This window comes from Narcine bancroftii, chromosome 2 (genome assembly GCF_036971445.1).
Source record: "Narcine bancroftii isolate sNarBan1 chromosome 2, sNarBan1.hap1, whole genome shotgun sequence".
NCBI lineage: Eukaryota > Metazoa > Chordata > Chondrichthyes > Torpediniformes > Narcinidae > Narcine > Narcine bancroftii.
The window spans coordinates 330426360-330451204 of NC_091470.1; the positions used below are offsets into that span (position 1 = coordinate 330426360).

The 24845-nt window shown below is 40.8% G+C and overlaps 1 protein-coding gene across 1 annotated transcript in view; it reads right to left on the reverse strand.

The window, feature by feature from the left end:
- Positions 1–24845, reverse strand: part of LOC138755660 (charged multivesicular body protein 4b-like) — a 50097-nt gene that overhangs the window by 4382 nt on the left and 20870 nt on the right. The window contains exons 3-6 of the mRNA XM_069922050.1: positions 16928–17105; positions 9882–9996; positions 7678–7783; positions 6402–6434 (exon numbers count right to left, since the gene is read on the reverse strand). Of these exons, the coding sequence (XP_069778151.1) occupies positions 6402–6434; positions 7678–7783; positions 9882–9996; positions 16928–17105 (432 nt within the window). The remainder of the gene's footprint in view (positions 1–6401; positions 6435–7677; positions 7784–9881; positions 9997–16927; positions 17106–24845) is intronic.

A 24845-nucleotide genomic window follows, 5' to 3' on the forward strand; every position in this document is an offset into this window, starting at 1 on the left:
AGAACATCTGCATATGCAGCTACCCTTCATGGATCCATGAAGTCCTCATTTGATAGGAGGAGGCAGATATCTTCAGACATCTGCTCTAGAAAGATTTGTTCAAAAAGCAGACATGGTCTATGGCCGTCTGCTAGCGCCAGCATATCACTGATCAACGTTGATGGCGCCCAGTCACCTAGGCCATCCACATGGAACAGACGCGCGACCCGTTTGCGGCATGATAGGCCGAATATCTCCAACAATAGGACCTTGAGTACTTCATACCTGCTGTTTTCTGGAGGCTGCTGTAGAAAATAGACTATTCAGCCCCCTGTTTCTTGGTCGAGCAAAGCCATCACATAGTAATACTTGGTTTCATCTGCAAGAATGTGCCCGATCCAGAATTGGGCCTCTGACCAATTGAAACCATACCAGTGGCTGAGTTGTCCAGAATACTGGTAGCTTCAGGGAAACTACATTAGTGTCTCTCATTTTTTTGGGGGAGGTTCAAACATTTTTGAACCATCGGGGTCACCAATATGTCAGTGTGCCACAACCAGCAATGGAGGTTGGCTGTGTCGAGTGAGCAGCGTGAAGAAATGAGCTGAGTCCAGCAGGGTCTCAGTACAAATTCCTTTACTCAAAACAAAAAACCCGTGATTCAAACACCCATGTCCAGCAAGGCGGAAGTGACCTGGGCTTCCTGTGTGAGGCTCACCCTGCACCTAAAACCCTGCTAGATGCTATTGGTTGCTTTCCTATCCACAACTGCTGGGGCTGGTTCGCTCGCTGCATAGGTAAGCCACACTATGTAGGTACGATGCTACAGTTCCTACCTGACAAAAATGGGGAGGAAAAATGCCAGTCAAGTAAAAACAGCCAGTAAAGTAGGAGCAACTACAAGCACCCGATCTAGCCTGCCTTGTAGAGCCCAAGATGGCAATACCAATTCCAGGTCCAAAGTCTGGAGGGTCCCAACAAAGGAGGCACGACCCATAGAATGTGTTCAGGGCTCATCCGGGATGGCAGCAAGAGGTGAGACTGACCGGTCGTTGGGAGGCAAGGGCCCATGGAGAGGTCCAATCCTCAGGGAGGGTGTGTCGCGCTCTCCCACCCCCCCCCCCACCATGGAGTGAGAAAAGAGCGCCCAAAAGTAGAATGCGACAGATGGCAGGAGCAACTTGCGGGAGGACAGGGGAGACCTCAGCCCCATGATAACATGCGGCTCCAGCAGTAAATCCAGTGAGGAGGGAAGTGACGAGGAGGTTAGAGGCAGTGGCAGGAGGAGAGAGCGGGGAAAAGTTGGGAGGCATGAGGGAGGCAAGATAGCATCAGCAAGAGGGGGAGAGGGCACGGAACCCTCATTACACAAAATACTAAAGGCCATGGGAAGGTTGGAGGAGAGACTGGCCAGAGATTTAAGCAAAAAGGGATCTTTCTATTAAAATGGAAAAATGCCCTAATTGGACTGACAGGAAGGGTGACTGAAGTGGAGAAAAGAACTGGGGATAATGGAGACAGAAAAAAGTAAATTGGAGAGAGAAGTTACCACATTGGGAGAGGAAGAAAGGGAATGCCTCTGGCAGAGAATTGATACTCTGGAGAATCATAGCCAGAGGAACACAATAAAAATTGTGGAGTTGAAGGAGGTCACGGAAGGGAGGGATCCCGTGGTATTCTTTCAATGCTGGCTGCCAGAGGATTACAAGTCCGATGCGGGACAGGCAGGCAAGGTTGCAGTGGTTGCAAGGGAAAATTGGTTGGTTGGGGTTGGGTGTTGGGTTTTTCCTCCTTTGTCTTTTGTCAGTGAGGTGGGCTCTGCAGTCTTCTTCAAAGGAGGTTGCTGCCCGCCGAACTGTGAGGCGTCAAGTTGCACGGTTGGAGGTGATATCAGCCCACTGGCGGTGGTCAATGTGGCAGGCACCAAGAGATTTCTTTAGGCAGTCCTTGTACCTCTTCTTTGGTGCACCTCTGTCTCGGTGGCCAGTGGAGAGCTCGCCATATAATACGATCTTGGGAAGGCGATGGTCCTCCATTCTGGAGACGTGACCTACCCAGCGCAGTTGGGTCTTCAGCAGCATGGATTTGATGCTTGCGGACTCTGCCAGCTTGAGTACATCGATGTTGATGATGAAGTCATTCCAATGAATGTTGAGGATGGAGCAGAGACAGCGCTGATGGAAGCGTTCTAGGAGCCGTAGGTGATGCCGGTAGAGGACCCATGATTCAGAGCCGAACAGGAGCGTGGGTATGACAACGGCTCTGTACAGGCCCCGGTCAAGGACCAAGAGAAAATTTTAGGTGAGGCAGCTGTCGGAATGAAAGCGAGGGGGGAAGGGGCCGATGGAGCTGGAGGGGAATAAGGTGCTATTCTACCCAGATACAAGTGCTGCCCTGCGAAAACAAAGAAAGGAATTTGAGCCAATGAAAAGATTGGCTAAACAGAAAAGGGCCTCAAATGTGTCCTCAGATACCTGACAACTCTAAAAATTGTAATGCTTTTCTTGGGGGGTGGGGGGGGGGGAGGAGAGAGTGAGAAAGTTCCTGTTGGAGGTCAAAGACGCCCAACGGTTTGTAAAACAGCTGCCAGTTGTAAGGAATAAGTGCCAAATGGATACTGTCAATGCTTTGTTGTATGTAAGAAGGTACTGTAAATAATAGCTACAAGATAGTAATAATTTGCAGGTTTAACTCTTTATTTCATAAATATATATGTGGGAGAATTTGTAAAAATGAAAATGGTTCAAGAGGGCTCAAGGGGTGGGGGTGGAGAGGTGTGGGAGATAGGTGCAAAATGCACAGCCTGTGATGAGGAGGGGGATGGTGACGATGAAGAGGGTGAAGTTACCAGAGAAGGGTTTGGGGGGGGGGGGTGGGTGTGAGGGTGAGGGAAGAAATATAGATGGGGATATATATGAATTTGATAGTTTGTTTTTGTATTTTATGCTGTTCTTTGTCCTTTTTGTCTCTTATTTTTTTTTCCTTTGTCGCAGACTCGGTGGATTAGAGCTTGGATGAAGGCACAGGATTAGGTGGATGTTGGACATGGAGCAGTCAGGGTATCGGGGAAGCACAAGACTTGGGCAGAGTGTCTGGGATAATGGCCAATACTATCAAATATACAAGTTTTAACATAAACAGTCTTTACACACAAAGAAAATGGGCAGATCCGGCCTTCTCCAGAAAACACATTTAACAGAGCAGGAACATTAAAAGTTAAAAAGGGGATGGGTGGGCCATGTAGTAGCCTCCTCATTTGGTTCTAGGACAAAGAGTATGGCAATCTTGATAGGAAAAAGTATTTTAGTGAGAATGGAAAGCATGGTCACAGACAGAGCAGGGAGATTTGTAATGGTGCACTGTCAGATATATTCAGAGTCCTGGACCCTAGTGAATGCATAGGCCCCCAATCTTGATGACAAAAAGTTCATGTTAAAGTTCCCCCCAACCCAGCCACAATATTTTCTCTTCCCTCTTCCAGTTTCAAGAAGGTACCTTGTATGAACTTTGTCTGGATCCTGTCCTGGACAAGTCATCAAAAATAAAAAGCAAAGACAAAGGCAACCACTGATTTTATAAAGTAGCTGAATTTTATAGTGAAACACCCAAGGGAGAGGGATTACTCCTTCTACTTGAGGCAACACAATTCCTACTCTAGGATAGATTTATTTCTGGCTCAGCCAACATAGAGGGTAGGATCATGGAGACTGAGTACATAGCAAGGCTTCTGTCGGACATTCACCTTTGATGTTAATCATAGAAATGCCAGATAAGCAAGAGATGGTGCCTTAAGAAGCCAGAGTCTTATAGCTTTGTTAGAACACAGCTTTGTTAAAGCACAGTTGGGCATATTCTGTGAGAACAACTGTATCACAATTCCAGATAAATTTCTCCTTTGGGACACTCTCAAGGTGTATCATAAAACTCAAATAATTGGATATAATAATATACTAAAGCAGTCAAAAAGGCTGTAGTGATGTCAAAACAAAAATATTATGATTTGGAGGACAGAGCCCGTAAAGACCTCTTTTGGCAGTTGAGGCCAAAACAGGGCTCAAGGACAATCAATGCAATGCAAACCAGGAATGACAGGATCTCATACAAGTCAAAAGAAATAAATGAGACTTTTAGGCAATTTTATGAAAATCTATATAAAACAGAATTGAGAGGGATGGGGGGTAGATAAAATCAATAAGTCCCTGTGAAAATTGTTACTACCAAATTTAGACCTGGAAGGGTTAGATTTCCTCTTCACAGAGGAAGAAATAGGTAAGGCATTAAGTTTACTATAGGCTAACAAATCTCTGGGTGGTGGGGGGGGGGGGGGGGGGGAGAATGGATTCCCACTCGAGTTCTACAAGAAATTTAAGGATTTATTGATACCTCTTTTTATGGTGATTGAGACCCATACCCTTCCAGAAACCTTTTCAACAGTAATTATTATGATGATTCCCAAAAAAAGCAAAAATCATCTGAAACCACCTCTTAGACCAATCTTATTATTGAATATGGATTATAATATACTTGCCAAAGCCCTTGCAAATAGATTGGTGAAACATTTGATGAAATTATTGAATAAGGATCAAGTGAGCTTTGTGCAAAAAAAGGCAGGCGGCAGACAATATAAGCAGATTGCTGAGTATAATACATCTGGCACAGTCAAGGGATGAAACAAGCGTAGCTGTAGCCCTGGATGCAGAGAAGGCATTTGACAGATTGGAGTGGGAGTTCTTATTCAAGGTGATGGAAAATTGAGGCTAGGGCCAAATTTTATAAATTGGATAAGGGGGTTGTACCACGCATCTAAGGCTAAAGTTGTAACCAATGGGAAAATTTCTTCAACCTTCCCACTGTCAAGATCTAGTCAACAAGGGTGTCCATTATCTCCACCTCTATTCTTAATAGCTATAGAGCCATTGGTCAAGGCCATTTGGCAGGATCCAGACATCAAGGGATTTAGGGTAGGCCAGGAGGAACGCAAAATCAATTTATTTGCTGATGTGCTGACAGACCCAGTAAACTCACTGGCCAGGCTGCACTCAACTTTGCAAGATTTTGGAGAGGTCTCAGGGTAAGGTCAATTGGGATAAGAGAGAAATCATGCCACTTATTAATGGGAAATTACAGTCAATATCAAGAGAATAGTCATTTGAAGTAATCACAAAAGGGATCAAATATCTAGGAGTTAGAGTAGACAATAACCTAAATAATTTATATAAGCTAAACGCTACTCCCTTGCTCAGGAGAAATGAGGAGGACTTAAATATTTGGATGATCCTGCCTATCACACTGGTGGCAAGTCAACTGTGTTAAAATGAATGTGTTGCAGAGACTTCAGTACCTTTTCCAGACTTTGTCCATGTTGTTGTCCTGGGAATTCTTTCAGAATTTACATTCATATGTTAGGTTTCTGTGGAATGGCAAGGGAGCCAGAGTCTCTGTGGAAAAATTAACCTGGGACTTAAGTCTGGGCGATTTAAGATTACCAGACTTTAAGAAGTATTATTGGGCAGCCCAAACGAGGTATATCGCCTCATTATTTGAGGAGGGGGAGGTGTACCATCCTAGTCTGCACACAGGTGGGTGAAAAAGTAGCAGGAGACTTTATTTATAAGTGAGATACTAAATTACTATCTGGCAAAAAGAACAGCCCTATATTAAAACACTATTTCTACATGAAACAAAATTAATCAACACGTAGGGTCTAAAGTAGGGCTGTCCCCAAAGACGCAGATGACTCCAAATAGATTAGTCATATTTATGGTGGACAACAAGATCCTGGACACCTGGTGCAGAAAGGAGGGTCAGGTGTATTGAGGACAATTGCAGGTGGGGGCAACTAATGTAATTTAAGCAACTCAAAAATAAATATGACTTGTCAAATAAGACATTTCTCTGCTACCTTCAGATGAGATCTTTCTTGAGAGAAATTATTTTCATCCCTGAACTTTCTCAATTCAAAAGGGGAACACATGGAAGTTCAATTCGGCAAAGTATTTCTTATTCCAAGTAGAAGGCCCTAAACCAGGCCTTCGCAAATCAAGGCAAAGATGGGAGTCAGACTTAGGAACAATGATTGATGAGTGGTGCTGGTCAGACCTGTATCGGAACATCATGACCGCAATTATTAATTTTCTCTACCAGCTACATTTGACCTGCAAAAACCAGAAATTTTGGACCAATGCTTCAGATGTCGCACTGTGAAAGGAATCTTTGTGCACACAACTTGGACATGTACCAAGGTGAAATCCTTTTGGGTGGAACTAGGCCAAGCCCAAGAAAAAGAATCATAGGTAAAGAATTCCCACAGGACCCAGAGCTGTTCCTATGATGGACATAAAGCTTAAGATGAAGTTGTCCAAATTCCAATTCTAATTTGTAATGATCGCATTTGTAGTGGTCAGGAAGCGCATAGCAGTTACCTGGAAATCTGACTCCCACTTGGGCACTGCACACTGGAATACAGAAATGCAAAGATGTATTCCTCTGGAGAAAATTACCTACAACTTAAGGAAAAAAATAACACCTTCCTAAAAATTTGCCAACCATATCTAAATTTTATAGGAGCACAGTTATAGTGTGGACCTGCGTGTCTCGCCACCCTGCCTTCCCTATCTATCCTTCTACTGGGGTGGGGGAGGGGGGGTCCATTCCATCCCAATCAAGTAAAGTCAAGAAAAATATAACAGCCTGGGTGTCGGCTGTGGGGCTGTGAAAAATTCCTGATGTGTTCCCTACCTTTGTTGTGAGTGTCTTGAATGTTGTGCATAACTGTGGTCTGTTGAATGGGGGGAGGGAAGGGGAAAAATGGCTCGGACTCAACAGAGAATTTTGTATTTAATTGAGAACTGTAATTTGCAATTTATTACTGGAAACTGTTAGAGTTTGAAAATTTATCAATAAAATATTCAAAAAAATCCAAAAGGCAATAAAGCTGTAGACAAGGGATTTAACAATAGTCAAGTTGAAGCTGGGGCAGAGATGTGATCCTACGGAGACAGAAATGGAGATCATACTGATGGTATGGAGATATATGATAATCTTGAAGTCAAATAAAAAACAAGTCTTACTGATGTTTATTTGGAAGAAATTTCTGTTCATCCAGATTTGGATGACAGACAAGCAATTGAATAATTTACTGCACAGCCAAAGGAAGTGTCAAGAGATAGGGCAGGGTTGGATGATACCAATATACAGGTGAAAACTGATGGGGTTTTTTTGGACAATGTTGTCAAAGGAAATTATGTTACTGAGACATTGGAAGTACACATCCTTGGAAGAAAGAAGCCATAAAATATGTGTCTTTGGAAATAAATTGGATAGATAGAGTAGAACAAGGTAACCATGGTGCCATTTAGCTGAACAGTTGTTAAGGGACATTAAAAGACTGCAGTGATTAGGAAGGATAGATAAGCTTTCTTCATAACCATGAGGAATGTCAGTACTGATCCTCAAAGGATATATTAAAGTATTAATAAACTTGAAAGTTTATAGTATTCTGGAAAAACAAATGTAAATAATATAATTCTTAAAACTGATTCTGAATGGGAATAAACGTGTTTCTCATTAAACATTAAAGATTCGAGGATGGGAGACTTTTTTTTAAAAAGATTTTAACTAAATGGATTTTCACTAATGCTGAAGTACACAGTGTTAAATATTGCTTTATTAATCACAATTCAGCTTTAATTTGCTCACCTTGTCTGGACGGGAGGTTGGTGGTTGGAACTTTTGGTAGTGCTTTAGTTGTTTTCTTACTTAATTCTTCCTGTTCCAACTCTTCTAATTCTGCCAGTAATTCATCCTGAAAACATGAATGCACAAACATTTGAAATATACCCCATAACAATAAAGTATTAACAAGTTGGAAAGTAGAACACACATTTGAAATAAGCATTGGAAGTAAATAATTTGTACCATCATTACCATTCATTTATAAAATTATATTTTGATTAAAATAAATAAATGTATTTCATTGATTAAGCGAGTTGTATATAATGGACTAATTATATAAAGCAATTAATATCCTTCCTTGCATTAAGTCTAATCAAATACCTTGCCAATATCAATCCCTTAAAAATGTACTGCTTGTTAACTGATGTTCTATAGTTACCTTCCTAGGAACTCTTGCAGACATCAGCAGACAAGTCAAAAGGATAAAGCTTTACTTCACAATGCAGGTATTGAGAAATTTATTATCTTCCTCCAATTCTTGTTCATCAAGGAACCAAAAAGAGGGTCAGCCTCGAACAAAAGATACTATAGTTTCTAATTAGAACATTATTAGGGGTCCAGTAATTAATGGCTAACCATCACATAACAGTTACACATAATGCAACTGGCATAATATTAACGGACAAATTTTTTAACAAATCCCAAATATCATCTGTCTAAATTGACTAGATTTCAGCAGCTTTCTTGCAAATTGTGTGACAGCCAATATCATAGGCAGATTGCTGCAAAGTGAGCAAGATTTAAGATGGCATTTTGTCTCCATTCAATTCAAGGACAATTACCACATCCCCAATGGCATTTTGATTGTGGGCAGCTAAAAATTGGGAATTTAACCTGAAACTACTTATTCTATATCTTTCAGCACAAACTCACCCAATTCATCAAGAGCTATTTGCACAACTTAGAATATTTCTTTTAAGGTCAATTATCTACTGAATGTTCAAAGAGCAAGATTTCTAATGGAATACATTGTGTTACATTCTGTCTGCACTAACAAGGGAATGTAAAACCAAGAGTCGCTTTATATTCAGCAATAAGAAAATGAATTTTGAATTCATCAGCAGAAATATTCAAATGAGAACGAACTAATCATAGCGACTACTAAGGGAAGGTATGGGCAAAAATCCATTCCAAAGCAGTAGTGAGAGTTTTTGCTGGCTTGTTGTAGGTGTCAGATCTTAAAAACACTGGATTACATTGAAGCCTTTAGTACTGGTGTCAATGAACTCCATTTAAAGTCAGAAAACAAGAGCAAGATTAAGCTATACATCAATACAAACATACATTATTCTCTGTGCTTGTGTGTTTTTCCCCCAAATCACAACTCGACATAAATGCCTTTCCTTCGGATCTACTGATATCCCTAATGTCCAAAAATCTGTCAACCTCAGTCTACAATGTATTCAGTGAGTTGGTTTTCACAAACATCGGTTGGAGAGAACCGACTCAAATTTTAGAACATTTTATCATAGCAATGCTATGAAGGTACAACCCCAACTCTTCCTATCAAGCTTTCCAGTATGAACATAGGGCAAAAAGAATGAAAAATGGCAATAAAGGACAGGAGAAAGCTTGATGAGAAAATATTTTCCATTTCCTGGATTCAAAATGTTATTTCCAAAACACCAAGGCAGTAGAGAAATTCATACACCCAACTGAGTTGCAACTCGACAGCTTTTACCCAGGGGACCAAGAAGTACTAAATGAACAGGATATAAGTGACAAAGCCCACGTATCCAGTGTGATATTTCTTTTAAGTAATAAACTTGGGTTCTTTTATACAGTATTAACAATATTTTATTAACTCATGGTGCAGCCATTTCTTGTATCTAACTCCCTCTAGTGGTCAGGAATATCACTAGCATTCTATCACCAATATTAGTTGTAATGCACAGCACACAGGCTTCATGAAAAGCAAGTGAGTAGCCCAAAAATTAAAGGATTTTTTTAGTCATGGAAAGATCATTTTAATTAAAATAAAAAGTAGTTAATATACATCAATATAGATCACTTCGATGAACAAATCAACCAGCTCAAGAAAATTAAGAACTATTAACAAAGCATGCGATAGTTCATTTTTATAGATTTTAGAAGTTCTTTTCATTTTTTTCCCCCACAAGTGAAATACAACTGTTGTTTTATATGTAATGATGTTTATTTAAACGTACCTCATCAAATTCTGAACCAAATGCAGCTGGACAGGATATTGCATCTGAGATTTCTTGTGCTACTTCCTGCTGTTCTGTAATATTTTGCATCATCTCATCAATTTTATCCAAATCCCTGTGAGAACAAAAATAATCAATACTGCCCATACTTTAAAAACTTAATTTTCCTTTAAACTATTTCTGCCATTAACCTTTGTGGACTTACATTTCACTCAAATGGAATATGAAGGAATAGCTTTTATACAATATTGTTATTTACATTCTCAAGTTTTTTTTTAAGGATGACTGTAATGAGTTACAAAATACTTGAGTTTTCTGTAAATAAAGTACTCAGTACTGTTTGTTGAATCTATTAATGATTTGGATGAAAATTTACAGATAACACTACAATTGGTCGTATAGTGGTTTGTGAGGAAGGATATTTAAGTTTCCAATAGGATCTAGACCAATTGGAAAGTGTGCCAAGAAATGGCAAATGGAATTTAATACAGACAAATGTAAGGTGTTGCACTTTGGTAAATCAAAGCAGGGCAGGACATTCATAGTAAATGTTAGAGGCCTTAAGAGTGCTGTAGAAAATAAATACCTAGGAGTACAGGTGCATTGATCCCACAAACTGGTGACTTGGGTGGACAGGGTGGTGAAGGCAGTATTTGGCATGCTTGCTTTTATTTGTCAGGGTACAAAGTTCAATTGTTGGGCTATTATGAAACAGATGCCTAAGCCATTGGTAAGACCACGCATGGAGTACTGTGGGCAAGTTCTGGTCACCATCCTATAGGAAGGATGTAATTTAATTGTAAAGGGTTCAGAACAGATTCACCAGTATATTTCTAGGACTTCAGTGCTCAAGTTGGATCAGCTTGGTCTTTATTCTCTGGAGTGTAGAAGGCTGAGGGTAACCTTTTATAAAATTATGAGGGACAAGGTAAAGATAATGTTTACAGTCTTTTCCCAGGATCGATATGAGATGATGAGAGTTTGTCATATATACAAGTACTTGCTGCAGCCATTAAATTACCATAATGTGCCAATGTGACAGAAAAATAGATTATAAATACAAAAGGACATTGTGGCGGATCACACTACTTAGTTCTTGAACCGACGTTCGGAGGTTCAGGCTCCCGCTAGAGGGAGCTGGACATCAGTGCTTATGACATCATCGAGATGAGAGACAAAAGCGAGGCTGGGCAGTAGTTATTTTGGCTGACAACGACATCTGAACTGAACTGTCAATTTATTAAATTTAATTTACTGAATTGCTAGACAATTAATTTTAGTGTTTATACAACTCACAAATGACTACAGTGGTGACCCCGGCAATCCAAAATAGCCTCTTTTGGATTGCAAAATGATGGAAGGAGACAATTCAAATCTGCAGAATGCAGTTTCACTCAAACTATCCACCTTCTTGACATCACAAATGGAAGTATGGTTTGAACAAGTCAAAGCCCAATTCCACACAAGCCAGATAACTGCCGATTCCACAAAATACTACTATATGACAGTGCGCTGGATCAGGAAACCACCAAGCACATCAGCAATTACCTTCACGAACCACCAGCCGACAACAAGTACGAGGGAATCAAAATGCTCCTCAAGCATACATTCAGTCTCTCCCAACGCAACAGGGTGACAAAACTGCTGCACATGGATGGCCTAGGTGACCGCAAACCATCCATGCTCATGAACTAAATGCTCACCCTGATGGATGGACACAGGTCCTGCCTCCTTGTCAAACAGATGCCTAAGGACATCCGCCTGCTCCTCTTGGATGACAATTTCACCGACTCACTGGCAGCCCATGCGGATGTACTATGATGAGTCAAACAGCAGGGAGAAATCAACCATCATACGGGTGGTGGCTGTGTCTCGCCAGGTGATACGGACACCCCCAGCCTCCACAAAAGGGTGACAGCAACTTCAACCTCATACAGCACCAGTGTGGACAAGTGGTGTACTACCACCAAAGATGAGGCTCCACAGCCCGCCGATGCCAATCACCTTGCACGCATCCAGGAACCACCTCAGCCGGCCGTCAGAAGTAGCAACAGCAGCTGGCCATGAAGATGACCTCTTCTACATCAGGGATAGTCATTCGGGACTGTGTTTTATCATTGACATGGGAGTGGAGATTATTGTGTTGCCCCTCTCGAGCATTCTGACACGTGTATGCCAGGATCCTAGCCGATTTCCCCAGACATCATAATTCCCCAGTTCACAACTGCCAGCCCCAAGTATGGGGTGCAGCACTATATCCCCACCACCGAATGCCACGTCACGCACGCGGACGCAGGCTGCCCCCCAACATGCTCCAACTGGCCAAAGACAAGTTCTGCAGGATGGAGGAATGGGCATAGTGTGCTGTTCAGACAGCCCGTGGGCATCCCTGCTTCACATGGTCCCCAAATCGTCAGGGGGCTGGAGACCCTGAGGGGACTACTGCCACCTTAATGACATCACCACAGCTGACCGGTACCTATCTCTCACATCCAGGATTTCACGGCAAACCTTGATGGTGCCAAGGTATTTGCAAAAAATTGACTTGGTACATGGCTACCATCAGATTCCAGTTGACCCAGACGATATCCCCAAGATGGCTCTCATCACTCCATTCGGGCTCTGAGTTCCAGCGCATGCCTTTTGGTCTCAAGAACACTGCCCAAGCTTTCCAAAGACTTACGGACATGGTAGGCCATAGCCTAGACTTCGTGTTTATCTATCTCGACGGCAGCCATTCTCGCCAACACAGAGCAGTCCAGATCCCATCCAAGGTCAAGGCCATTTGCAAGTTTCCCAAACCCTCCACTGTGAAGTGATTCCACGAGTTTATCGGTATGATCAACTTCTATCACTGTTTTGTGCCAACAGCAGTCAGGATAATGCAACCACTTTTCAATGCCCGAGCCAACAAGCCGAAAGAGCTCATTTTGGATGACGTGGCCATGACTACTTTTGACAATGCCAAAGAAGCTTTGGCAAAGACAACAATGCTGGTACATTCACGGGCCAATGCACCAACCACTCTCATGGTTGACGCATCTGGCACAGCCATGGGCAGAGTGCTGGAGCAACCGATCAATGGTACCTTTTTCACCTTTTTCCATCGTTACCCGAGATTCCCCGAACAGAAATGCAGCACTTTTGACCGGGAGCTCCTCGCTCTCTACTTTGCCATCTGGCATTTCTGCTACTTTCTTGAAGGCAGGGACTTCACGGATCACAAACCACTCGCGTTTTCCTTTGCCAAAGTGTCTGATCCATAGTCAGCCCGACACCAGCACCACCTGACCTACATCTCAGAATACACAACTTCCATCTAGCACATCGCAGGCAAGAGTAAACAGGACACAGATGTGTTATCCTGCACGGTCATCAAAGACATCCACACTTTGGCCCCCAAGTGTTGACGACATGGCTGTGGTGGCTGCCCATTGAGAGAATGGGGAGATGCTTCCCTAACACACTGCTATTTCAAACCTAAAGTTAGAAGATGTGAGCTTTGGACCCACTGACACCACACTCCTCTGAGATGTGTCTACGGGACAGCCAAAACCCATCATCCTTGCTGCCTGGTGATGCCGTATCTTCGACATGGCTCACAACCTAGCTCACCCTTCCATTTGAGCAACAAAGAAACTTATTGCAGCCAAGTTCATGTGGCATGCGTTGCGCAAACAGGTCAGCAACTGGGCCAGAGCATGCATTCCTTGTCAAAACTCCAAGATCCAGCAACACAACAAGATATCGCTTCAGAACTTCGCCCTGACACTGACATTTCGACTACATTTACAGCAACATCATGGGAACCATTGCCCCCCATCCAGAGGTGTCATCCATCTTTTCACCATCGTGAACAGATTCATGGGACAGCCAGAGGCTGACCCACTCTCAGACACCTCCACTTTGACCTGTGCATGTGATCTCATTGCCCACTGGATAGCCCTTTGTGGCTTACTGGCGGACATCTCCTCCGACAGAGGTGCACAGAGATTCACCTCTGGGCTGTGGTCAGCAATGGCCCGACTGCTTGGCGCTAAGCTGCACCACACAACAGCCTATCACCCACAAGCAAACAGCATAGTGGAACCTTTTCACCGGCACATGGCATGACTCACAGGCTCAGACTGGATGGACAAATTGCCATGGGGTTATCTAGGCATACGCACTGTCCTAAAGGAGGACTTGGCAACTTCCTCAGCCAAGCAGAGTGCCCCACTTACGGTTCTCGTGGACATCAAGAACCACCCACAACCAAGCTGATGGGCCTCCGTGAGAAGGTGGTCACGCTTTCCCCAGTCCCAACATGGTCTCTCAACCACATATGTCCCAACCAACCTCCAGGACTGCCAGTACATTTTCCTTCACTAAGATCCCCACCATACACCTCTGCAAAAGCTATACGAGGGGCCCTTCAGAGTACTACAAAATGATGCCATGGTTTTTATCATTGACATGAGACTGTCTCCGTGGTCCGTCTCAAGCCAGCATTCTTGGACATTGACCAACCAGTGCAGGTAGCACAACCCCAGAGGGTGCCCATCATCATGACCAAACCCACCCTCACCTCAACAACCTAACCAACTCCAATATTTCGGTTCTGGCGGGGTTTATGTGGCAGATGTGCCTCTCGGTTCTCGAACCGTCATTCAGAGGTTCAGACTCTCGCAAGAGGGGAGCCAGAACACAGATGAGTTGGACATCAGTGCTTATGACATCATCGGGATGAGAGACAAAATTGAAGCTGGATGGCAGTCATTTATTAAATTTAATGTTTGTACCAAATTGCTGAACAATTAAATTTGGTGTCTGTGCAACTCACAAACAACTACAACATAAAAGGCAAGTGAATATTCATGGTTGTAATTATTGCAGACAGTGATGTTTTAACAGAGCAGACGGATCTTGTGATGATTACAGAATAGTTTATGGTCAGCGTAGTGCAGGAAGGTTCAAGAGCCTGATAACTGTTGGAAAAAAACAAATTTTGAACCAGGATTGCTGGACTTCAGAACTAGCTTCATGGTAAGAGGAGAGATTTAAAATGGGGTCTGCATCTTCCAGAGGGAGATGGACTGGATAGTGGACTACTACGGGCTAAGGCCATGTTTCTTTATCTGGACAACGTGACCATTTGAGGCCATGACCACCAGGTCCATAAGGCTAACCTACAAAAATTTCTCCAGATGGCCAAAACTCTCAACCTCGCACATAACCAGAAGAAATGCGTATTCAGCACTTCGCATCTGGGTGTCCTCGGTTGCGTGGAGAATGGCCAGACCCTGACCATATGTACCCACAGTTGGACCTCCCACTACCCCATAGTCTCAAGGCGCAGTTAGACCACCTCCAAGCCCTCCACAGCAGCCTCTGCGCACAGTCATAAAGTCACTATACAACCTGTTCACTCTATTCAGATACCCTGCTATATCTATAACGACCAGGGATCCTCGTTTATAAGTGAGTTGTGCCTGTACCTACTGCCCAAGAGCATAGCCACAAGCAAGACCAAGAGCTATAAACCCCGAGGGAACAGTTAGGTGGAAAGGGAGAATGTCACTGTTTGGAAGGCAATCCTCCTAGCCCTCAGGTCAAAAGGCTTCCCCATTTCCCAGCGGCAAGAGTTCCTCCCCAAGGAGCTCCACGTTACCACATCCCTCCTCTTTACCACTACTAATGCTACTCTTCATGAAAAGCTGTTTTCCTTCCCCAGGGTTGGCGTCGGGAAATACACTACTGTCCTGGCTTGTTCTGCTCTGGAGGTATACCAGGAGCCATAAGACTGATCCTCTGGTCAAGAAGGTCCACCTCCTCCACACAAACTACAAGTACACTTGCGTGAAGTACCAAGATGGGCGGCAAGACATGGTTTCCATCAGGGACATGGCAAATGCAGGGGACCCCTTGATTGACCAATCAGTAACCCCCCTTAATCCACCAGCAATATAAACCAGCCCCACTAATTGCACCTGTTACCCCATCTCAACCACAGACCGAACAACCCCACGGTCCTATTAACCTCCCCCCACCACAGCCACTGGAGACCCGACCCTGTCATGCAAAACATCATCCAGGAGCCAGCAGCTGAGCCACAACCAGCAGTGCGACTGTCACAACAACAGACGAGACCACCAGACAGGCTGAACCTATAATGGACATTGATCCACCACGCCACCGGACTCAGTTTTAAAAGAAGGGATGAATGAGGTGGAACCACTGTAAAGCTATTAGCACTTTCTGTATGAATATACTGTTATGGGCTGGCCTGCCCCTGTACCTGTGACTCCTTCCCTCAGAATCCCCATAAAGGCTGTTACACCCAAATCCCTCCCTCAGTACCTTTCTTCGAATTGGGCCAACAACATGCTGATGTTATGATGATAAAAGTCTATTATTAATCACTACTTCTAGTTTAATATGATTAATTGATAGTGCATCACTGGGTATACCTAGCAGGCATCCACTACAAATCAGTCCAGAGTTCAATACACTAAATACCTTCACCGGCTTTAACAACTTGGAGATTATTTTATTTTCATATACTATATTATCATATATATTGTGGTTATCAGGTCATCTTAGGACATAATGGCAGGATCCAAGGAAAACACACAGGTCTTGTTAAACTGCAACTGTATTGTAGAATTGTGCTAGATCTCCAGATACAACAGTTCATAACTAACAATTTAAAAAAATAAATTCAATATGCACCAAAAGTCGCAGGAAATTATAATAACCCAGATTTTATGAAGAAGATGGCAGTTTGACACCTTTGTGCATTTTAGTGTTTAAAACGTTTGTCCACCAAGTTCCAGAAAGTGCAAGCTAATAACTTCATGAAAATAAGGGGAAGGGTAAGAGGGAGATGTTTTTTGATAGTGTGGAGATTCACAATTCAAAGGAAATCTCTTCCTCACTACTTTGCCAACTGATTTACAGGTCAACAATGGAGGTGCTTTAGTCTAACTTATTTTCATAAAATTCTAGTCTAACGATTGCTCTTTCAGAAATAAACTCACTAGTACTCGATGATAATAATCACTTACATATGTTCATGAGCTGCTTTCATTGCCTTTGCAGCATAGCCCATAGATTTCAATACTTCAGTATTTGTAGTTGTATTTTCTAATGCTTCTCGCTGGAATTCAATGGTAGAGAGTGTTCCATCAATCTGTGCTAACTGCTTTTCCAACCTTTTCTTCCGTTTCAGTGCTTGTAAAGCAACTGGCAAAATAAAAAAAATGAATCAGTTTAATCAGTTTGAATCCATTGTAAAAAATGCGTCTGATTATTTCCAAACATTTAATTTTTAACTAAAGTCAATTTAAGCAAAATCCAGCATTATTTTGTTGTTCATTAATTAAAAAAGAAAATAAAGTTTTTAGAAGAGGGAAAAAAGCAGACCCAGAATTTAAAATTCATTCAGCAAATTAGACTTACAGGTGCCAAGATGATCTGATAGAAAGAGGGATTACAGGTTTACGTAGTTTGATCACAGATCAGGCCAAAGAAATTGAAAAGATTTGGAGATTTTTTCTTTGCAAGTGTGAAGAAAATGAATAAACTTGAAAAGATCTGTCAAGATAAAAATAAGTATTAAATTAAAACCAGCAAAATGAGACCAGAAAGAAATCAAGCATAATTAAAAATTCAAAATGCATCATCTCCTTTCTCCCTTGCTTTTGGAAACAAGATAAATTGATAAAATTGGGGTTGAAAAATAAATAACCATTAACATAAAAAAAGAAAAAATATTCTTTGAAATACACTTCAATAACTATTTAATATTTAGCATCATGTGGTATATTCGTCAATTGGAATATCATTTGTTATTCAAGAACCTTCCAAAGGTGGTGGGAAAGCACAGTAAAGACAAAAAAAGTTACTGTTCAATTATAATTAACTAGGTTTCATGGTGGTTTATTTTCTTACCTTTATAAATGTTAGTGATAGGAAATTAGAGCTGTAATATCATACATTATGGAAATAGGTTCTTCAGTCAACCGAGTCTGTCTATGTTAATCCTATTTTATTCTTGGCACATTCCCATTAATTCTCCCCTGACTCACTTTTAGTTTAGGGGCAATATACATTGGCCAAATAACTTGCCAATTCACATGTCTTTGGGGAATGGGAAAAGAAACTGGTGCATCCAGAGAAAACTAATGCAAGAATGGAGAAAGTATAAACTTTACACTGACAGCTCAGAGATCAGAATTGAGCCTGGGATCACTGATGCCGTGAGGTAGCAGCTCTACCAATTGCTCCATTGGACAGTCCAATTATTTTAAATAAAGTATTTCAATGAATAGTCTAAAAACCTGAAATATTAACTCTTTTTTTTCCACTGATGCTGCTTGTCCTGTTAAATGTTTCTTGCATTTCTTGCTTTTACTTCAGATTTCTAGCATCTGTAGTTATTTGATTTTCAAACATGTTTAATAGCAAAAGCAAATGAAGAGTACAGTAAAACCCGTGGAATCTGGCACCTATGGAGATTGGTAGATGTCGGATAAGTGAATTTTCCGTTTGCTTGAAATTGTGTGTCCTGTGGATTGGCAAACTAATGGCATAGTATGCCAAACTTTAAATTTTTTTTTTAAACTTATTTATTTTAAACTTATTTATTGGTAGATGTCGGTTAAGTGAATTTTCCGTTTGCTTGAAATTGTGTGTCCTGTGGATTGGCAAACTAACGGCATAGTATGCCAAATTTTAAATTCTTTTTTTTTTAAACTTATTTATTTTCTGCAATTTTTTTTTGCCAGTTGCTTGAATTCCAATTCTGGATAACAGGGGTTTTTACTGTATTTGTTTTATAAAGACAACTTTTTTTAAAATTAATAAATTCCTCGATTTTAATGAGCAATTGCATGTTTCTGAAATCTTTAGTACAACTCCAAATGTTGTCTATTTTATGTGATGTCAGCTCCAAAATGTTGTGACCTAATCTCAAACTTTTCAATAAATGCAGACATCTTAGGCAGCACTTCCTCCTGTTGCAGATTTGTTGGCATACACCCAAATGACCATAACCTTCCTTGTTATGTTTACTTTCACAACAGAGCTAAAGGGAAACCTTCACACCAAAATCAATTCAAAACAACCATAACCTACCTGTACTTTAACAATGGTGCAGACTCAATCGCACGAGTAATTTCACGTTGAAAAATAACTATTGCGTGCTGATGAATTAAAGAGCACAACCTGATATCACACAAAAAAATATTTAAATCTTAACTACATGTAATGCATTTTCCAATATTTTACAAAATCTTTAAATGCAAGTCTTCTTAGGTCGATTAGGTTTGGTTTAGACAGACACACACCATACAATTATGGCACAAAAATGGTAATAGCACGGTCCATGTAGCTCAACCAAATATCATTACTATCTACAAACCAGGAAGGAGCTTTCCAAAGACAACCAATATTAAGAATCTTACATTAGGGCCTATTGTACCATTCACATCTTTTGTAGCCCCTATTGTTTCATCTCTCTAGTTGTTGCTAAGTCATACACCTATTCAAATGTTGCAATTGCTCTTAGGCAGCAGGGAACTGTTTCCACTGATGAAGTGATTGAGGCAGACATTTAGAACAAAATCAAGAGGAAAAAAGGGAATGAAAGAAAAGGAGCAGCTCCTATTGTAGCATGAATAAAAGCTCTCACAACTGGAGGGAGAACAACTGTTTTTATTAGCTTATAACTAAGTGTAGGGTTTCACGGTAGTCTTCAGAAGGGTTCTGGTTTTATGTGGGAAACCAGGGTAATACATGAGCAGATGGGGGAAGAGCCAGGAGGCGGGGCCAGCCATCAGTACAACACACTACCAGTGAATCTCAGTTCACTACATTCACCCCTTCCTGTAGAATTTAGGGTTTGTGAATGAAGACAGAACATGGGTTCAGAAAAATGGTTGAAAAATATAGTTATTTACAAATTTACAGATTTAAGCAGTCCGTGGGTCTGGAGATCATGGTGGAGTGCCTTAGCACCAGGACGCCTTGGACTCCTTGGGTCTCCTCGTCCCCTTGTGAGGGAAGAGTGGTGGGCTGGGTTTCCGGCTCAACGTGGAGGGGGATGCACTTTTCTCCTGAACCAGATCCTGAGGCTCTGACTTGAGATGGCGAGAATGAACTCCATGGCTCATAGGGCACTTGAGGCAATGGACCCTCTGTTCTGGCGGGTGCCAGGTCCCTGATGGAGACTGTGTCCTCCCTGCCATCTGGGTACTCCACGTAGGCGTATGTGAGATTGGCGTGGAGCAATTTCACCCTTTCCACCGGGGGGGGTTGGTCTTGCTTCTCGTCACATGCTTCCTGAGAAGGACTGGACCAGGAGTGGTGAGCCAGGTTGGGAGTATAGTTCCTGATGCCAACCTTCTTTTGAAATTGAATAGGAGCTCGTGAGGAGTAACATTGGTTATGGTACATAGTAGCGACCAGATGGAATGGAGCGCCATAGGGAGGACTTCCTGCCAGCAGGGGTTTGGAAGGCCTTTTGACTTCAGGGCCACTTTGACAGCGTTCCAAACTGTGGTGTTCTCCTTTTCAACCTGCCCATTCCCCCAGGGGTTGTAGCTAGTAGTCCTGCTGGATACGATGCCCTTTGCCAGTAGGTACTGACTTAGCTCATCACTCAAAGGATTAGCCCCAGTCATTATGAATATAGCTGGGATATCCAAACAGAGTGAAAATAGAGTCTCAGGCCTTTACGACTGATGAAGTGGACGTGTCTCGACATGGAATGGTGAACAGGAAGCAGGAGTACTCGTCAATGACAGAGAGGAAGGTGTTCCCATTCGTGGAGGAGAGAGGTCCCTAAAAATCAACACAGCCATTCGAAAGACCTGGATGACTTGATCAGGTGCGCCTTTGCAAATAGTAGAAATCCTGGCAAGACCTGGTCATTTCCCTGACATCTTCCATGAAGTAGGGCAGATTGCGCGTCTTGACAAAATGAGCCATGCGGGTGACCCCCGGATGGCAGAGCTCATTATGCACAGACTGTAGTTGGCTGGTGCATGCAGGGGCACCTGGAGGGTCATTAAGAGCTCCTGGCTAATAGGCAATGTCATAATTGTAGGTGGAGAGTTCGATCCTCCACCTAGCAATTTTGTCATTTTTGATTTTGCCCCTCTTTTTTTTTTTTAAAAAACTTTATTTAAAATTTTATGACATGAATAAAATAAAAATTACATTTAAAGAAATAATAAAAAATAAGATAATAAAAATTAGAATACTACATCGTTAAACTACACAAATTAACCCTCCCAATAATTATAACACATTAATCATCTAATTTAAAATTAATCCAACCCTCCCCCAAAATAAAGAGTGAAGAATTAATTAATAATGTTGTAAATAAAATAGAAAAAACCCCACTTACAAAAAGGATAAAACTTAAAAACAAAAAAAAATTACTAACAACAAAAAAAATCAATACTAAAATAATACCCTTAAACATATATTTAAATCAAACATAATTCATGTATTTAACAAATGAAATCCACTTTAAAACTAAATTCAAATATTAAAATCATATATCAACCACATATCTGTTATACAAAAAATCATAATTAATAATACATAAATACAGAATTTCCATTAATACCAAGTTTCCTTTATAATTCATCGAGAGAACAAAAACATCCCTTAGAAAAACAATCAGATAAACTTTTTATTCCCTTCCCCTCCCCTTATATAAAATAAGAAAAAAAAAGAAAAAGTTCAAACTCTTATAAAATTCTCCATATTCTTCATTTATAACATTTTCAAAATTCTCTATCAAAATTAACTTAATTTTATTAAACTCTTCTCCCTCAATGTATTTGTACTTAATTTTCTTCTTCTTCTTATCACCTTTCCCCTCATCTTCCTCTTCATCTAATTCAACATCCTCAATTTTTGACTTATTATCTTCTGTGACATCATCCTCTTAAAAAAGAAAGAAAAAAAGAGAAAAAAAACCCTCCCCAAAAAAAAGAGAAAAAAAGGAGAGGAAAAAAAACCTCCTAATTCCCTCTCAATTACAATCAAAACAAAAAGAGTTTAAAAAAAATTATTTATTTAAAAAAATAATTTAAAAAAAAAACCTTCACTTCTTAACCCAAAAATTAAAAAGAAAAAAAAAACAGGTCGGAGGTCACAACAACCTCCTCCTGTTTAAACCACCCAAAGTGGTAACTCCCCCAAAATATTGGTAGCTGATGACTTCTGGAAACTAGTGGAAACTAGTGCCCACCCAGTTCCCTCTCCCAACTCCCATTTCATTAAACTATCATCATTATTTAAACTATTTAAACTCTTTTCAAAAAAAAGATAAAAGATTTATTTTTTTAAATCAACGTTACCACTTCGATCACCATTGCTTCCATTTCTTTTAAAAATCTGGATACCACCTTACATCTCTACACTCTTTGGAGACCTTGAAGGACTACATCATTCCTGAAACTGCATGATTGGTAGAGACTGAGCAAAGTCCATAACCTCTTTAGGATTGTCAAAGAATTTTGGCTAATTTCCATCCTAAAAAATCTTCAGTACCGCAGAATACCTGAATGTTGCCCTATGTCTTTTTTTCCACAACCGTTCTTTCACAGAATTAAATTCGCGTCGTAATAGCATAGTATTAAATCTCCATCTTGAAGCTTTCTGAACATCTTGTGAACTCAAATATTCTAATAATAATAATGAATGATCTGAAACCAATCTAGCCTTATACTCCACAGATGTAACCCTATCCTGCAAATGTGCTGATATTAAAAAATAATCAATTCTAGAAAAAGAATTATGTCGCGAGGAATAAAAAGAAAAATCTTTCTTTGTAGGATTAACTCTTCGCCAAATATCAATTAAATTCAAATCTGCCATCATATTAATCACTTGGATTGCCATCTTAGACTTCTTAATTACTCTTGAGTACTTATCCAATAAAGGCTCCAACACCACATTCAAATCTCCCCCAACATCACATTAAAGTTCGATTGTCCAAGTAATAAAGACATATCCACAACAAAAGCTGTATCCTCAACATTAGGAGCATAAACATCAAGCAAAGTCCATGCCTCATTAAAGATTGTACAATTTAATTTTAATAATCTTCCACCATTTTTCTCTTCACTCTGTAACTAAAATGGTAGATTATTATGTACCAAAATTGCCACACCTTTTGCCTTAGAATTAAACGAAGAATAAAAAATGTGCCCAACCCATTCACGTTTGAGTTTCAAATGTTCCTTATCTATTAAATGAGTTTCCTTTGCCATTTCTTCCAGAAATCAAATTCCCTTCTTGTAGCTCTGCCCTCTTTGGAGACCGTGGAGGACTACGTCGTTCCTGGAATTGCGTAATTGCTAAAGACTGAGCAAAATCCATAGCTTCTTTAGGATTATCAAAGAACTTTGGTTGATATCCATCCTGAAAAATCTTCAGTACCGCAGGATATCTAAATGTTGCCTTATATCCTTTTTTCCACAATAATTCTTTCACAGAATTAAATTCACGTCGTTGAAACATAATTTCCTGACTCAAATCCGGATAGAAGAAAACACAATTACTCTGAACCATCAAAGGAGATTTGTTTTGCTGTGCATTTCTAATAGCCATACATAAAATAGTCTCTCTATCACAGTAACTTAAACAGCGAACCAGAACAGGTCTTGGATTCTGTCCTGAAAAAGGTCTCCTTCTCAAAACTCTATGAGCCCGTTCCAATATTAAACCTTCAGAAAACTTATCTTGTCCCAACACTTGTGGAATCCATTCAGTGAAAAATTTTCTTGGATCTGGCCCTTCTCTGCCTTCTGGCAAGCCGACAATTTTCACATTATTCCGTATGGATTGGTTCTCCAAATAATCAACCTTTTTTGCTAAATTTTTATTCTGAATCTGTAACGTTTCAATTGTTTTATTCACATCTTGCAATTGATCTTGTACATCAGATAATCCTTGATCACACATCTCAAGTCTTTCAATAGTTTCAACTTTAAAAGCTCCATAATCAGCCATCTGTTGAGTATTGACATCCACCAATGCATTAATCTTAGAAGTAAGATTATTCATAGAATCACCTAAATGCATCATTGAAGAAAATATCTTATGTTCAAGACTCTTGAAAAGTATATCAACATCAGTAGATCCAAACATGGTGGGATTCTGCTGTTCTTGTGGAATCAGAGGACCTTCTATCCCTTCTTTTAATTTAGTAGCTTTTCTTGCAGTTTGACTCCGTGTAAGAGCCCCTGCCACAGACCCCCCAGAAGTATCAGGAGGCTGATGATTAGGGTTATCTTTGATCCAAACCTCCTTTAAAAGCTTCGTTACATCAGTATCTGGAAGAGCTGATATAACTGGTGGTATAGCAGTCAAATAACAACTCTTTAACTCTCCAACTGGTGGCGCCCCAGCTAATTCAGCAGTCAAAGTCTCAGTAGACGTTGTTTGAAATACTGGCATCCGGCCAGCCCTTTGTTCTAAAGGCAGCTGAAAACGACCTTCAGAAAGACTTACGGAATCAGAACGGAGCTCCAAGGCCGAATTCTTCGCTTGTTTTCCTGGATCCATTTCACGCTGAGTCGTGGCTTTTTGTAAACAAGCAGGCTCAGATAATTTCAGAAAATATAATTTTTTAACAATCTGTTGATGTTTCCTTTTACTTTTTTTTAACAAATGTACCATTAGGTATTAATTCAACATCTCATACTATTTATAAACTTTTTTAAAAAGTTTTAACGGGCACTTAAAGACAAAACAATAAGTTAGAGTCAGGAGAGGACTGGAAGGCACGTCTGTTCCTTACGCCATCTTGCCACGCCCCCCATTTTTCCCCTCTTGACATTATTTAACATGAATACGACGGAGCACTGGTCAGTGAGGAGCGTAAATTTCCTACCAGCCAGGTAGCGTCTCCAGTGCCTCACAGCTTCTACAATGGCTTGAGCCTCCTTTACCACAGATGGG